The 16,619-nt window shown below is 39.7% G+C and overlaps 1 protein-coding gene across 1 annotated transcript in view; it reads right to left on the bottom strand.

The window, feature by feature from the left end:
* LOC124775645 (piwi-like protein Siwi) overlaps positions 1 to 16,619 on the bottom strand; it is a 299,921-nt gene that overhangs the window by 54,661 nt on the left and 228,641 nt on the right. The window contains exon 11 of the mRNA XM_047250510.1: positions 11,741 to 12,031. Within this exon, the coding sequence (XP_047106466.1) occupies positions 11,741 to 12,031 (291 nt within the window). The remainder of the gene's footprint in view (positions 1 to 11,740; positions 12,032 to 16,619) is intronic.

Here is a 16,619-nt window from a genome sequence, read left to right as displayed (position 1 = left end):
AGTTGATAAATACATAAATACCAAAAACCAAATTTTTGAATGCATGTGATAGTGCTCAAAATAAAATCAATTAAAAGTATTCATCAAACAATTGTAAGTTTAATGGCTGAATTGATTTTCTCTCAAAAATTCATCTGACATAAAAAAGAAAAAAAATTCTGTATTAGGTACTCCTTCAGAATTTATTTGAATTAGGGCAATTGTTCATGAAGGCATTTCAGTTGTGGTAGGAGTGCATTAAACAGCTGAATGTTGGACTAATCAATTCCTTTTTGAATCAGGTTCAACACTTTTTATTTCAATGAGCACACTGTTTTTGGTACTTGTACCCCCAGAATACAATAGCACATGACACTAATGAATGAAAGTGGCCAAATTAGAATGCCTTAATGGTATCTACTTCAGCCACAGAAGCAATAATTCATAGTGCAAGTACTGCTGAGCCAAGTCTTCTAAAAAGGTGTATAATGTAAGTTGACCAACTATGTTTGTTGTCAATACATGCCCCCAGGAATTTTGTATCCACATCTTTTTGTATTGGTTGATGACTACAATGTGAGTTAATTTCTGTACAATTTCTTTTTGGTGTATCAACCCTTATATAACAGGTATTATCTGTGTTGTGCAAAAGAAAATTTGAATAAAACAAATTTAAAGTTTTAGTGAAAACTTTGTTCATAGTTTGTTCAAGGTTATTGCCAGACAATTCATCACTGGGAATCATAGTATCATTGGCAAAAAGGGTAAATTTACTTGGTGTGTGGGAACAAAGAGGGAGGCTGATAATGAAAATAAGAAATATTAATGAACCTAAAACAAGAGCCTTGTGGGACACCACAATTTTATGTCCACCTCTCAGATGAGGCACGATCCCTGGATGAGCTGTTCAGCATTACAGTTTGCTTTCAGTCCTTTAGGTATGACTAAACCAACAGTACCATCTAAACCATAATAGTACACCTTTTTCAAAAGAATTTTATGATTCACACAATCGAAAAGCTTTTGAGAGGTCACAAAAAATACCTACTGAAGACATTGGTAATGGTTTCTAAAACTTGATTGTTAAAAAAAAAGGCTTGTTCAGTAAAAAAAATCAGCATGAAATGTAAACTGGCTATTGTTGAAGATATTGTAGCAGTTGAGACCATTGACAACATATATGTGCATGTGTTATTCAGGAATTTTTGAAAAAAATTGTTAAAAGAAATATTAGGTGATAGTTTGTGACATTATCTTTATCCCTTTTTTAAAATGGGGTTTGTTACATCCGGTTTTAGTGTATCAGGGGCAATTCTTGTACGAAAATGTATTGAATACATACAAATCGATTTATATATTTATAACAATATTTCAATCTTTACTGTGTTGTCCACACAAATAGACTTTTTATTTTTAATGTATCTGGAAGATGGGGTTCTGCTGCTGATAGCTTTCTGCAGAAGAGTCATTGCTCCATCCACAGATCCTTTACAGGCTGCCTTCTCTCCTGCCGTCAATGAAATGTTTGTTCAGTATTTCTGCGACCATTTCCAGTATATTCATAATTCTGTCACATTGTTTATATCTATGTCATGTGTCCTGTTTTTCTGCAAGTTTCCGTCTTTATCACATTCTGAATTGCTTTTATTTTTTCTGATTTATCAATTTGTTTTTATGCACATACTCTGATTTATTTATTACTTCCATTCAAATCACCTAATGATATTAAATTCTTCATCTTTGAACATAGTTGGGATAAAACAGAATCTAGTTACCTGAGGAACAGATTCATGTTACCTGTAGCAGCTCTATAAAGTGCTAACACTATAACTGGCAAGTCATTTATAGTGATCTCTAGTCCACGTATTTCAGTATGTTGTTCCATACAGTGACTGTTTAATGCTCTGTAAGATATGTTATTTTTTAGATAAATTGCCACATCACCTTTCTCCAAGACAGTTCTACAGTAATGTGATGCTAGGCAGTAACGACTCAACAGTAACATTTCAACGTATCTCATATGGTGTTCACCAAAAACTTTACTTGTATGTCCCCTAACATTTTTTGTGAAAAACTGTCATTGCTTTATTATTTGCTGAAAATACATTCTCTTGCCTAAAAAATTATCTTAGGGCTTTGAAGCAACAGGCTCATTATTAAGTGTTTCACATGTATTTTCAGTTTGAAACTTAGCCTGATGAGGTTGCGGGAACCATTTGAGGGGAATAGGTTACTGGTATGGAGTTTTTGTTGTCTGCTTCTGTAACTGCTTCATTCAAAATATTGCCTGTTTTTTTCCTGACCTGTTAAGATGCACCCTGTAGTGGTAAACAGCTCTCTACTAAAACTATTTATATCGACAGCACGAGTATTGCTGAACAAGATCACAGCCTGCTACAAAATCTTGAATTTTAGTAACGGTTTCACAGTTCCTCACACATGAATGCTGCTAAAATTGTTTTCTGCCATACTTCTCCCAAGACTGTATGCAAAAGTATGTACAAATTTTAATACAGTTTTATACATAACAGAATGCTTATTGCTAATGGGAATTTCATTTCTAACTGCTGAAAGTTTAGGCTTTGGTACATCCAACATAATTTTTTTAAAGTAACTTTCACTTTTTGTGGGACATTAACACACAATTTAAGCTTTGGTTCTGGGCCAGTTACTGCAACACTGTTGTTAGAGAAAGTACATTAAATTTGTTCACATTCATAAACCTTGCATCATTCACTGTGGGTGACAATTTTGTGTCTAATGGTTTGTATCTGTTCCATTTCTAACCTACATCACCATATAGATGGTTTCAAAAAGTTAATGCCGTTCCCGGGGACCTCACCTTGTATGTGATAAACACACAATGCTGCTTACAGGAGGTGACACATTGACTTATTTTACTGCACTATGGAGAAAAATGAATGAAAATACATCAATAGGACATAATGTAAACAATGGTAGCAAAAAAGAAGTAAAATTATTTTAGTCTCTACATCAAAATGAAACATCCTCACATTCCAAAAGTCTCAGCAACTGTAGTGTGAGTAAAATAATTGGCAACTTTTGACACTTCATGCTGGAAGAAGGTTCATGACACTGTTGCTCAGGTAATGATGATCCAGCTTCCCCTTCTCCATCTCCAACATGCCAGCAGACATAGTGCACTCTTTTGTCATGCTGCTAGTATTATCAAGCATCAGTTGCTTCGGTGTTCCACAGGTCACATTGAAGTGTAGTGTTTTCAAATATTTGAATATTCTGTATCACTCAGTTGTTGTTGTAAATTAGTTTTAACATTGTTTGTGCAGTAATGTGTTACTATCTAGTCATGATGTTTCCTCTAAGTAAGATCATTCAAGAACTTGGGTGCCAACTACAAATGATATCAAGAGTTGGAAAGTGAATTCAAATCTAGAAATAATGCTGCAAATGTGTGTGCTCTGGGAATGGGTACTTCCAACTGCAGCATAATGGTGGAAATCTGGTTTTAGATGTTTCTGGAGCGATGGACAAATTAGATGCTGCCACTTTTAACATTAACAGATCTACAGTACTGAGAACCGAAAAGAACGCAGCCAACAAGGAAGAAATAATGTACCAGGTCATTCTCACATGGAAATGCTGGTTATCTGGAGCAAAACTTATTTTATGGGGGTAACTTGCATCTTCAAAACTATATTTACATCTTTGGTCTCCAGAAAGGTGAGTTTTCAGCTCGGATATCTATCAACAGAAGTTACATAGTGGCCTGGAGATTGTGATATCTGTATGCTATCAGGGGAATTTAATTCAAACCAGCATATTGTTTGATGACACATGGGTTACTGCATATCACATATTGATAGAGGGAAGAACAGTTCTCACAGACAAAGGAACAACAAATCCACTGATAGGAAATGGTGACAAAATAATAAACATTCATGCTGGCTCAGTTTGTGGCTTCATTCCAAACTGTTACAGGTGTTATCTTCCCGAAGGTGACTACAATGAGGAAACAAGTGCCACTATTTTCATGAAATTGTTTGCTAACCTTCTTCTCCAAAATATGCACCACCCAAATGAATATACAATTACCCAAGTGATGATTCTTCATGCTGTTTACACCAAAATTATGTGTTCATAAAGTATTCACTGAAGTAAGTGCCCTGTTAAATGTTTCCATTTGTTTATTACTTAATGCTTTGCTGATGACTGGTTAACAACCTCATTTAAAAAGTATGCATCACCTACTCAACATATTCTCTCAACAATGCTCTTCTGTTGTCACGTCACAGATGTCAAGTTATTTTAATTACACAGTATACATATACTGTCTTACACAATTTAAACTGGCATCACGTGTTGATTTCTTTTGCAAATGACTGTTTGTGTAAAGGGAGTAAGATGAAATTAAGGGCTATTGAGAAGAAAGACTGTGCAAAGCTGGTAAAGTTGTTTTATCAGAGTGTCAGCAACAGCAACACTGCACTGTGAGAATGTTGCAGATAGTAACAGCTGCAAAGAGGCACCATTTAAGTAAATGGCCTAACGAATAAGCTCAAGAAATCTGAAGAAGCAGGTGAATTAGGTGATGCAGCAGGGAGAAGGATATGGCCCATTCCTACAGCAGTTGTTGACAAAATTGCTGTGGCTACAGCTGACCATGCAGCACATATTTCAAATTCTGCAACCAGTGCTTGAGCTGTCTTGCAGGAATTGCCATTCCCATTGTCAACATTTCAAAAGATATTGGGCACATTTACAATGGCATTTGTACGAGATTCAAAATGTGACTTTTCCCTATGTATTATGGCAGGTGTGGAAATGGATGACATGTGGCTGGGGTATACTCTTTGGCTGGAAAAATAAATAAATAAATAAATAAAAATTACTCTACCCATTGCCATGAATGCACAGAACTGTTGAATATGGGGTTCAAGTCCAGCACATGTTGTGCAGAAATGTTCATTGCGCTCAGCTTATGTAACTTCATGAAGCTAGTTTGCAAGTTTCATTACAACCACCCTTTGTGTGTGTGTGTGTGTGTGTGTGTGTGTGTGTGTGTGTGTGTGTGTGTGTGGAAAAATTCAGGAGGGTGTAATGACAATACTATGAAAAGGATAGGTTCAATTTCATAACATTTTACATGTACACGCATGCACATACACACACACACACACACACACACACACACACACACACAGACGCACGCGCACGCACACACACACAAAGGTTGCTTATAATGAAACTGATGGTGTTCCGAGTGTTGCAGCACCGGCTGTTAACATTGCAGCATGAAGAAACTTCGGAGGCATGTTCATTAATCAGTGCACTTGTGGAGTATTCTGAAAAAAATAGTAGTTCCACCAGGGGAAATTATGGTGGTGTAAGCAGTGAGAAAGTGGAGTGGTTGCAGGAAAATGGGAGGAACGATCAAACACATGATAATTAGGATTCGGCACAAGTTAGAACATGTGTCCAATACAGTATCCCTACTCAGTAGTATTGTATTGTATTGTATGTCAACCGGGTGCCTAGATATGATGGAGAGGCTCTGTCCCCACTGCAGCTGCAGTGTTCCACAACCCCGCGACAACTACCGTAGTCCACTTCATCCCTCTGCCGCCCCACACTGAACCACTCTTTCAGGGTTATTATGTGGTTAGGCCCCTGGTGGACCCCGACCCCCCACCCCACCCCACCCCCACGGGGAATGTCTCACACCAGACGAGTGTAACAACTATGTTTGTGTGGTAGAGTAATGGTGGTGTGTGGGTACGTGGAGAACTTGTTTGTGCAGCAATCGCCGACATAGTGTAGTTGAGGCAGAATAAGGAGAACCAGCCCGCATTCGCTGAGGCAGATGGAAAACCATCCACAGACTGGCCAGCTCTCTGGGCCTCAACACAAATCCGCCAAGCGGATTCATATCAAGGACCAGGCGTTCCTTCCCAATCCAGAGAGCCGTATATTAGACTGCATGGCTAACCGGGCAGGCTACTCAGTAGTAAGTTGCATACATAAAAAGTCATGGTCATGAGACATTGGGTCACAGACAAGCACAATGAAAAGACTGTTATACACTGAGGTTTCGGCCAAAAGGCACTCTACTAAGTAGGAAACACACAAATTCACAAAAGATTAATACAACTACATATGACCACTGTCTCTAGCTGTTAAGGCCAGTCTGTAAACAGCAACTGTGTCTAATGGGAGAAGCAATCTGTGGGTGGTGGAGTTAAGGAGGAGGCTGTGGCAGGGAGATGGAGGGGTAGCGGGGTAGGGGTGGGGGAAGGTGTAGTGCTACTTGTGAGAGCATGCAGGGACATGGTGGGTACAGTGTAGGGCTGCTAGGTGCTGTCCACAGTTTTCTTATTTTTATTATTTGGGGTGGAATGGGGGGAGGGGAGGCAGTTGGAGGCAGTGGGTGAGAAGTAGAGGGGGGGAAAAAGGCTATTGGGTGTGTAGGTTGAATAGAAGGCTGTGTAGTGCTGGAGTGGGAGCAGCGAAGGTGGTAAGTGAAGGGTAGGGACTAGTGGAGGTTGAGGCCATGGGGTTAACAAGAGGATAGGATATATTGCAGGGAGAGTTCCCACCTCTGCAGTCCAGAGAAGCTCGTATTGGTAGGAAGGATCCAGCTGGCCGAGGGTGTGAAGCAGTCACTGAAGAGAAGCACTTGTACGGGGCAGCAAGTTGAGCAACTCCATGGTCCAGCTGTCCATCGGCCACAGTTTACCAGTGGCTGTTCATGTGGGGACAGACAACTTGTGGGTTGCCATGCCCCAGTAGAAAGCAGCACAGTGGTTACAGCTTGGTTTGTAGATCATATGACTGGTTTCACAGGTACCCCTGTTTCTGTGGGATACGCAATGCCTGTGACTGGAGTGGAGTAAGTAGTGGTGGGAGGATGTATGGGATAGGTCTTACATTTAGCTCTATTGAATGGATATGAGCCGGATATGAGCCATGAGGCAGGGGGTTGGGAGTAGGGGCTATGTAGGGTTGGACAAGAGTATTTCGTAGGTTCTGTGGGTGGTGGAATACCACTGTGGGAGGTGTGTGAAGGATAGTGGGTTGGGTATTCCTCAATTCATGCAATTTTTCCAACTGAACCTAGCAACTCACCCTGTCCTTGCATGCTCCAACAACCTTTCTCCACCCCTACCCTGCTGTCCCTCCCCTTCCCAGGCTCCTCCTTATTCCTATCACCCAAAGATTGCTCCTCCCATCAAGTTTAGTGGCTGTACACAGTCTGGTCTCTGCAGATACACACAACAGTCACAAGTTTATGTTTTCTACTTTAGAAGAAAACCTTTATGCTGAAAGCTCAATGTATAGCAGTCTTTCAGTTGTGCCTGTAGGCGACACATTGTGTGTTCTATATGGTGAGGAGCAATATATCCTTTTCATTATTGTGTGTGTGTGTGTGTGTGTGTGTGTGTGTGTGTAACTTTATTCTTATTTCTGGTTGAATGACATTATAGTGTTTGTACTGTGAAGTAAAATAAAGAAGTGTGTCTCAAAGAGACTCATGTGGCAGCAGTATGAGAGTTGCTTAACAGCATCACGTAGCTCATGGATTTTGATATAGCTGGGTCCTAAGCACACACATTACCTGAAGGTGCCCCAGATGTGCTCAATAATCTTGAGGTAAGATGATGTGGAAGCAACCCCATGGTCATGTAGTGTTCCCCAAATCACTCTAATGTTATTCAGTCGCAAGCGACAGTAAACTGTTATGCAGTAACTACAGGTTAACTTGTGAGATGCTGTAGATGAACGAAGGGTTACTATATCTTTAACCTGTGAGAGGCACTGATAGATGAATCAGAGCAATCATTTCATCACAAATGAACATTCCTCCTACAACAATGCCTCTACTACCTGCCTCATTGTTGCTTTACTGGTAAATGGGATGCATGGGCTAAAGTGGCTTTCAACAAATGCATACATTTCCAGCAACATATACCATGACTCATCAGTCTAGGAAACCCTTCCCATGAGTCAAGTGTCCACAAGAGGTGGCCCCACACCACAGATAATCCATGTGCCATGTAGTAAGCAGCTTCAGTACCTTCTAATAACGAAATGTATCTGGATGGTACAGGTCCTCACTGACTGTTATGCAACACTGATTCCTGTTATGCAGCACTAAACTTGTGACTGATTTGTTCAACTGTAATCCATTTACTTTTGGGTATAAACTGCAATAGTCAAAAGCAGCTTATTATTAGCATTATGTTGCTCATAGCCATTGACTCCAGCAGAAGCATTTCTCCCAAATCACATACTCATATAAAATGCCACACAGTGAGACTCCTGGTCTCTTCCCCTCCAACACAACAGATTTCTAAATTTCAATTGCTCTTGCATACAGCTATTTCTTAAGAAATGCAATTGAAAAAAGAGGAGAGGAATGTTACACAAGGAAGTCCCCTGCACAAGCAAATGAGCTCTTTTCAAAAAATTCTGGAACATTTGTAATTTCAGACTAATGGTGTGTTGGAGTGAAATGCAGTTTGCATCCCTGCACATGCCTGTGTTTCATGTGTAACTGCTGTACGTTTCATTGTTATACATGCTTCTTAGTTATTGTTCAGTGGTGTATGAAGTAGAATGTTGTGTCGCACAGATTACAAACTTTGAGATGGAGTCATTCCATGTCAAATCAACAAACTTATTTTACCTCACCCTCTTAGATTTTGCTGAAAGTTGGTATACTTATAGTGGGCACTGAGACTAAGAAAAATATCGAATTTCAATTTTTATCTCAAACCATTCCTGAAATATGGCTATGTAAACTTTTCAAAAACCAGCCAAAAATGCGTTAACGGACTTTTTTCAAATTGTCCTAGGAGCTGCCCTAATTGAGCAAGAGAACTGGGAAAGGTGTCATTTTGCAGCATTTAGCATGCTATTTCCAGGGATATAAAACAAAACATAGCTTGTAATTAATAACCTTTTTCAAAATACTAATTTATATTTTGATTTAATTTTAATTTTTTTACAAAAAGTACATAATTGAAAATTTTCAAAATATTTCCATAACTACTTCATACTATTGTAAATCACATGGCAAAATATAAATCTGGGATGATGATGGGTTAATTGCTCAAAAAAATTATTCCGGACTCTTGTTTTTCACTAACGGCCCTAGTTTGACCAAACTTACCTTTAAGGTAGTACGTCAGTAGAGGACCGTATACATAGGGCTGAGACTGGAGCCATTGTTGAGATGATGTAGTCTGCATTGTTACCTTCTAAGGCTTTGTGTGCCTACAGCATTATTGTGCACTGTGGTTTTAGTGCAAATCAATTGTTACCTCTGTGTTGACCAGTCTGTATCTATTATATTTAATAGTTCATTTTCAAGTAAATCTATACATTGAAGGACAGTTTATAAGTTATTTTTGTATAAATATGGAACCAAGTAAAAAGTGCAGTGTTGTAATCCACTGAAGAAGTCAAATCATTTTATTAGAGACAGAAAAAACTGAGAAATGTCACAACATGGATGCCCAAATTATTTCCTCAAATACCAAGTGGTGCCAAGATTTGTGATAAATGTAGGAAAGATGTAACCAAATTGAAAAATACACCAGAGCCCATCAGTGATGAAAGTGTTGAAGAAGAATCTTCTGGATCAAAGATAATCATACGAGACCGAGACCCTGACTTCACTCCAACTTCAGTAGCTGTTAAAACATTTTAACACAACACTTCAAGAACTAGGTGAGTCCCTAATTGACCAGAGAAAACTAACATCTAGGCATTACGCCAAATCAAAAGTGAAGAAAATCTCATCAATGACACATAAACTTTTTGTGGCTCCTGAAACTTCTTCGTCAGATACTGATACTGATGAATTTGTCTAACACAGGAAAGAGCATGAAAAATGATGCAAAATGACATCTTTTCCAGTTCTCTAGCTCAATTAGGGCAGCTCCTAGGGCAGTTTAAAAAAAGTCCGTTCACACATTTATGGCCAGTTTCTGAAAAGTTTACATGACCATATTTCAGGAATGGTTTGAGGTAAAAAAATTAAAATTTGGTATTTTTCTTAGTTTCAGCACCCACTACTGTATAAGTATACAAACTTTCAGCAAAATCTAAGAGGGTGAGGTAAAATTTTTATTTAAAGTGCGTTGATTTGACATGGAATGACTCGATGGCAGAATTAGAGGAGCAACACATCTGCATTAAATTTTGCATGAAACTCAAGAAAACCTTTATACAGACACACCAAATTGTGCAGGAAGCCTACGGTGATAAGTGATTAAGCCTTACTTGGTGTTCCGAATGGTTCACATTGTTTAAAAATGGCCGAACGGAAGTTGAAGATGACCCTCATTCAAGACGCACTTCGACGTCGACTGATGACACTCATGTCAGGAACATTAACGAAATTGTGTGCGCCAATAGAAGACTGGCTGTCCAAGAGATTGGAGAAGAATGCAACATTTCAGTTTGTTCATGTTGTGAAATCCTGACACAGCATCTTGGAATGCACTGTGTCGGCACCAAGTTTGTCTCATGGGTCATAAGTCAAGACCAGAAAGACTTTTGCCTTGCACTCTGTGAAGAGCTTCCAAGTTGCACAAATAAGAACAAGATATGTGTCTACAGTGATGATGTTGAGATCACAAGGTTCACCTCCAAGACCCAAAGAAGCTCATTAGGTCAGGTCAAATGTCAAAGTTATGCTGATAGTTGTCTTTGACTTTGAAGGATTAGTTCATGACGAATTCATGCCATAGGGGCAAACTGTCAATTAATGGTAATATTGGGACGCGTTGTGATGCCTGCAAGAAAATGTGAGAAGGAAAGGGCCTGAAATGCAGCCAAACAACCCATGGCCCTTGCATTAAGACAACGCACCTCCATGTTCATCCCTGTTGGTGTGTGACTATTGTACAAAAAACGAAATTACTGTGCTGCCTCATCATCTGTACTCTCCTGACCTGGCTCCTGTGGACTTTTTTTTATTTCCAAAGTTGAAACCACCATTGAAAGGATGGAGATTGAACGATAGACAAGATAAAAGAAAATTCGCAAACAGCACTTTATGTGATCCAGCAAGAGCCATACCAAGACTGTTCTCAGGAAAACAAAATGGCAATGGGAGTGGTGTATCAGCTGTGTAGGAGAGTATTTCGAAGGAGACTGCACAATGAGTAAAAGGTAAGTGTAGAAAAATTTTGTGGACAAAGTTCTGGAATTTTATGAATAGACACCGCACATCTAGCGACAGACATCATTGTGCAATGGCTCCTACCTACACCTATTTTTAACTAATTAAAGACCTCTTCCCTCTCAGAAACTTGTACAGTAACTTTGGCTTGGCCACCAAAGACAAGAGGCATGTGCAATGGCAGAAGTTTGAAATGATGGTACTGTTCTAAAACAGCTGTGCAACAACTAAACCAGTAAATAACTTGCTACTACATTCCGTAAAAAGAAAATGTTTGAATTCCAGATTATGCAAAAAAACTGGAAATGCTTTTTTGGTAGGTATTATTTTATTACTTCTATTAAATGATGCTGTACATAATAATAATAATAATAATAATAATAATAATAATAATAATAATAATAATATAATGAAATTAAGCCAATTGGGTCAATTACTATCTTGCTGTAACCAAGGTATGGGATTAAATTTATTTTGACTGTGTAAATTAATAAAATGAAAAGCCAGCAGAGAAAAAGTGAAAAACCTAGTCAAAACATTTATCTTTAAATCAAGATCTGTGCATAGAATGATGCAAAACTATACGCTTACCTTTAACAGTTCAACTTCATGTTCCATGACGAAGGGGATCTGACCTTCCCCCACACCATCCCTATAAACTATTATTCTTTCTGGCAAGGAGCCATTCATTGTTTGAAATTTTTGAAGAGCCTTGCACATATTAATACTCAGTTCATTAGACAGCTCTTCACCAGAATGTTGGTAGCTCACAGCAGAGAAGTATCTACTCAGAGCCTTGTTCATGGATGCTACAAGAGCACCAATGGAGACTCCACGACTTGCTGTGTCATGGTAAACATCAAAGCCAACAACCATTAGACCCTGCCACAAAAAAAGCAATAGTATTTAAGCAGAATTTTGAATTTTTGTTCGTTAGATAAATTGAAAGATGATAATTTTTGCTTCATGTATTTTCATATTTTCACCAATTCTTGTCTTATCCATTTCACAGAAAGGCTCTCATGACAAGTGGGGAAGTATTTTAGCTGAAAATATAGTAACTTATGTTCTAAGTATCTAAATAAATAAAAACTATGAAAGTTGAAGACTTAACTTGATTTAAGGTACAATTTCAAGAAAGCTGTGAAAACTGATTCTTATATAAATGGCAATGCACAGGAACTGATAAGGAATAACTTAATGCAACACATGCATCCATTAAAAAATCTAAGCATGAAACCAATATAAATCCAAATTTTCCTTGAAGTTTTGCTCATAAATTCAATAACTAAATCAAACATTTCATTCAGTCTCTAATGGATCATTCTGATGTTGAAACTGAAAACCAACAGAAACCTGAAATATTCAATTCCACACTTAAATATGTATTAATGCATGAGAATGTTAACATGCTAGTTTGTACACCACACAAACTCACAAATAAAAGTCACTAAAACACTTCCAGTAAAAGAGAAAATTTGGGCTTGGTAAAAATCCTGCTAAGACTTCCTTGCTAAGCATTATACAACATTTCTCATGCAGGGTATGGTGTACTGAATGAATGGAAAAGAACTCGGGTCATTCTATTAAGGTTGGAAGATAAATAAACAGACATTCCGAAATACACACAAATAATCTAATTTTAGTCTGTTGCTGAGTCCTAGAGCATGTCCTATATTCAACCATTATGACACTAATGGAGGAAACAAAAACTTCTATCAAAGGACCAGTGAGGAACAGCACAAATAACTTGTGTGAAATATTGTTCATGTTTTTCAGGTACAATATCTTGGAAATAACTGATGCAGACACATTCTTCCTACATTGCTGGCTGGTAGTCTATGTACGGTATGGAAATCTTCATAAATAAAAATTTGACTCAAATAATTTTTTACTAATTCAACACAGTATATTTTCCTTGGTGGCAACCAAAAATTCTAGTAACGTTAGGTGTGCCAGAAGAAAGTATTGCAAGACATTAATGTTTGTAATATGATTAATCAGAAAGCTGCAGCAGCACTCTCCCATTGTCAGATGATTCCGTTGCAACAAGAGTCATAGTTGGATCATCACCAAGAAATACAGATTAACTTTAACAATATTTCTATTGGGTGTATGAAGTGGCAGCTATCTTTGTAGCTATCTTTAAATGTGAATAAGGGCAAGATATTAAAGAGAAAACAGTTTGGTAAACCTGGCCGTAAGTACTACAAAATGGTATGAAATGAGATGAATATGTGAAAAAAGTTAGTAGCTTGTTTGTTGCAAGGAAAATTGTGAAGGACATGAAAAGGAAACAGCACTGAAAATATTACCATTGACAATTCTGACACACAGCTCCATCCATTTTTTACGGAGCATGGTAAAAAAAATCCTATTTCTTCTTCTGTGAAAAGGAAACTTGCTACTCATTATATAGCAGAGATGCAGAGTCGCAGATAGGCACAACAAAAAGACTGTCACAAATATAGCTTCCAGACAGTAAGGCCTTCATCAAAATTAGATGACAAACACACACACATACAAACTCACGCAAATGCAGCTCACACACACATGACTGAAGTCTCAGTGATTGGAGTGGTGACTGTGGGGTGGGGGGCTGGGGCAGGGAGAGTGAGAGTTAGTAGGGTAGGGTTGGCGGACAGTGACGTGCTGTTGGGGAGCGCACAAGGATGAGGTGGAAAGAGGGTAAGGCACCCGTGTGCAGTTGGGAGGTTAGATGGAGAACAGCGGCAAGGCACGGAGAGAGGGTGACAGCTGAATGGACACTGACAAACTTAGGCCAAGAAACAAGTCGATCACCCTGTTGCTGAGCACACTGCCAAACATGACATCCTTCATTTCAATAACTGCTTCACAGCCTGTGCCATATGGATCATTCCCACCAACACCAGCTTTTCTGAATTGTGCTGGTGGGAACCTTCCCCGCAAGATATCCTATGTTCCTGTAACCTTCCTGGTCTCAACCTTCATTAGTCATTGTCCTCTTCCATCCAACCCCATCTCTGTTCCCATTCCAGCACTACACAGCCCTCATTCCTCCATCACACCCAGTCACCCAGTCTTTTTTTTTCTCTCCTTTTCCACTGTCCCCCCCCCCCCTCCCCCCCCACACCTCCAGCCACCCTGCTGTTCTCCGTCTAACTTCCCAACTACACACATGTGTTGTACCCTCTTTCCACCTCGTCCTTGTGTGCTCCCCAAAAGCACGTCACTGTCCGCCACCCCTATCCTACTATCTCTTGCCCTCCCTGCCCCAAGCCTCCCCCCCCCCCCCCCTACTCACCATTCCCATCATGCACTGTTGCTGCTGCTCACAGTGTGGCCTCAGTTGCCTGAGACTGCAGCTGTGTTTGTGCGAGCTTGTGAGTGTGTATGTGTGCGTTTATCATCTAATTTTGATGGAGGTCATAACGGCCAAAAGCTATATTTGTGACAGTCTTTTTGTTTTGCCTATCTGTGACAGCTACTCTGCTATATGGTAAGTAGCAACTTTTCTTTTCACAGTATTGTTACATTCCATCCTGGATTTTACATTGTTTGACTATTTCTTCTTCTACCACTCATAACGTCACTGTAATGTTTTTCTCTTTATTTGCTCTATTTGTATGAATAACACATATATTAGAGTTATACAAATCAGCAATTAATGCTGTAATCCATAAAGTTTTATTACTTCACATGTAATTGTCCAATTACTGATGAAAACAGCCTAATTTCTTTACCTGGAAACAATACTGGTAAAAATAAATCCATAGTTTAAGATTCGTAAGTAATACGCAGAGCCGAACGTCTTACTGAGTAAATCATTGTATATACCTCATTTCAAACCCCTGATTCTCCTCTTCTCTTTGACCTAGACAATTTCATTTCTTAGCCAGTCTTCGTAGGTTCTGTGAACCCCTATGGAACTATAAGTAACACCTACAAAGTAATAGTTATAATTTTGCACTTTTCTAATCACCCAAGTCACAGTTAAACATACTTGCTGTCTTGATTATTATAACTTTCTATAATTTGATTTTAAACACGGGAAAATCCAGGATGGAATGTCATAATTTTATGAAAAGGATAGTACACACCATATAGTGGGAATGCTGAGTCGCAGGCACACCAAAAAGACTTAGTAAGTGAGCTATAGGCCAACAAGGCCTTTGTTGGAAATATACACACACACACACACACACACACACACACACACACACACTCACAAAAATCACTCTCTCTCTCTCTCTCTCCCACACACACACACACACACACACACACACACATACACACACACACACACACACACACATGGTGGGGGTAAGGAGGAGCCTGGGGTGAGTATGAGGAGGGATAGCAGGGTACAGCAGGGGGATGGTAATGTGCTGCTTATGGGATCATACAGGGATGAGGTGCTGAGAGGGTAGGGCAGCTAGATGCAGTCAGGCAGTTGATGGTGGGCGGGGGGTGGGGCGAGGTGGGGGGAGAGTTTAATGGAAATGGAGAGAAGTACAGACACTGTGGGTGCATTGGTGGAATAGAGGGCTGTGTAGTGCTGGAATGGGAACAGGGAATGAGCTAGATGGGTTAAGACAGTGATTAATGAAGGTTGAAGCAGGCTGTGAAGGAGTCATTGGAATGAAGGACATCATGTTGGGCGATGTGCTCAGCAACAGGGTGGTCCACTTGTTTCTTGGCTGCAGTTTGTCAGCGTGGCCATTCATGCGGACAGACAGCCTGTTAGTTGTCATACCCATGTAGAACGCAGCACAGTGGTTGCAGCTTGGCTTGTAGACCACATGACTGCTTTCACATGTAGCCCTGCCTTTGATGTGATAGGTGATTTTTGTGACCAGACTGGACTAGGAAGTGGTGGGAGGATGTATAGGACAGATGTTGCATCTAGGTCTATTACAGGGGTATGAGCCATGAGGTAAGGGTTTGAGAGTAGGGGTTGTGTAGGGATGGGCAAGAATATTGTGTAGGTTCGGTGAATGGTGGAATACCACTGTGGGAGGGGTGGGAAGGACAGTAGGCAGGACATTTCTCATTTCAGGGCACGATGAGAGGTAGCCAAAACCCTGGCGGAGAATGTAACTCAGTTGCTCCAGTCCTGGGTGGTACTGAGTTACAAGGGAAATGCTCCTCTGTGGCTGAACGGTGGGACTTTGTGAGGTGGTGGGACACTGGAAAGATAAGGCACAGGAGATATGATTTTGTACAAGACTGAGATGATAATTAAGGTTTGTGAAGGCTTCAGTGAGACCCTTTCGGTATATTTCGAGAGGGACTGCTTGTCACTGCAGATGCGACGACCAAGGATGGCTAGGCTGTATGGGAGGGACTTCTTCGTATGGAAGGAGTGCAGCTGTCAAAGTGGAGGTATTGCTGGTGGTTATTTTGTTTGATATGGACAGAGGTACTGATGTAGCCATATTTGAGGTGGAGGTTAACATCTAGGAAAGTGGCTTGTTGGGTTGATTCA

Source organism: Schistocerca piceifrons, chromosome 1, assembly GCF_021461385.2.
Source record: "Schistocerca piceifrons isolate TAMUIC-IGC-003096 chromosome 1, iqSchPice1.1, whole genome shotgun sequence".
NCBI classification, from domain to species: Eukaryota; Metazoa; Arthropoda; class Insecta; order Orthoptera; family Acrididae; genus Schistocerca; species Schistocerca piceifrons.
This window is presented reverse-complemented; position numbering and strand designations above follow the sequence as displayed.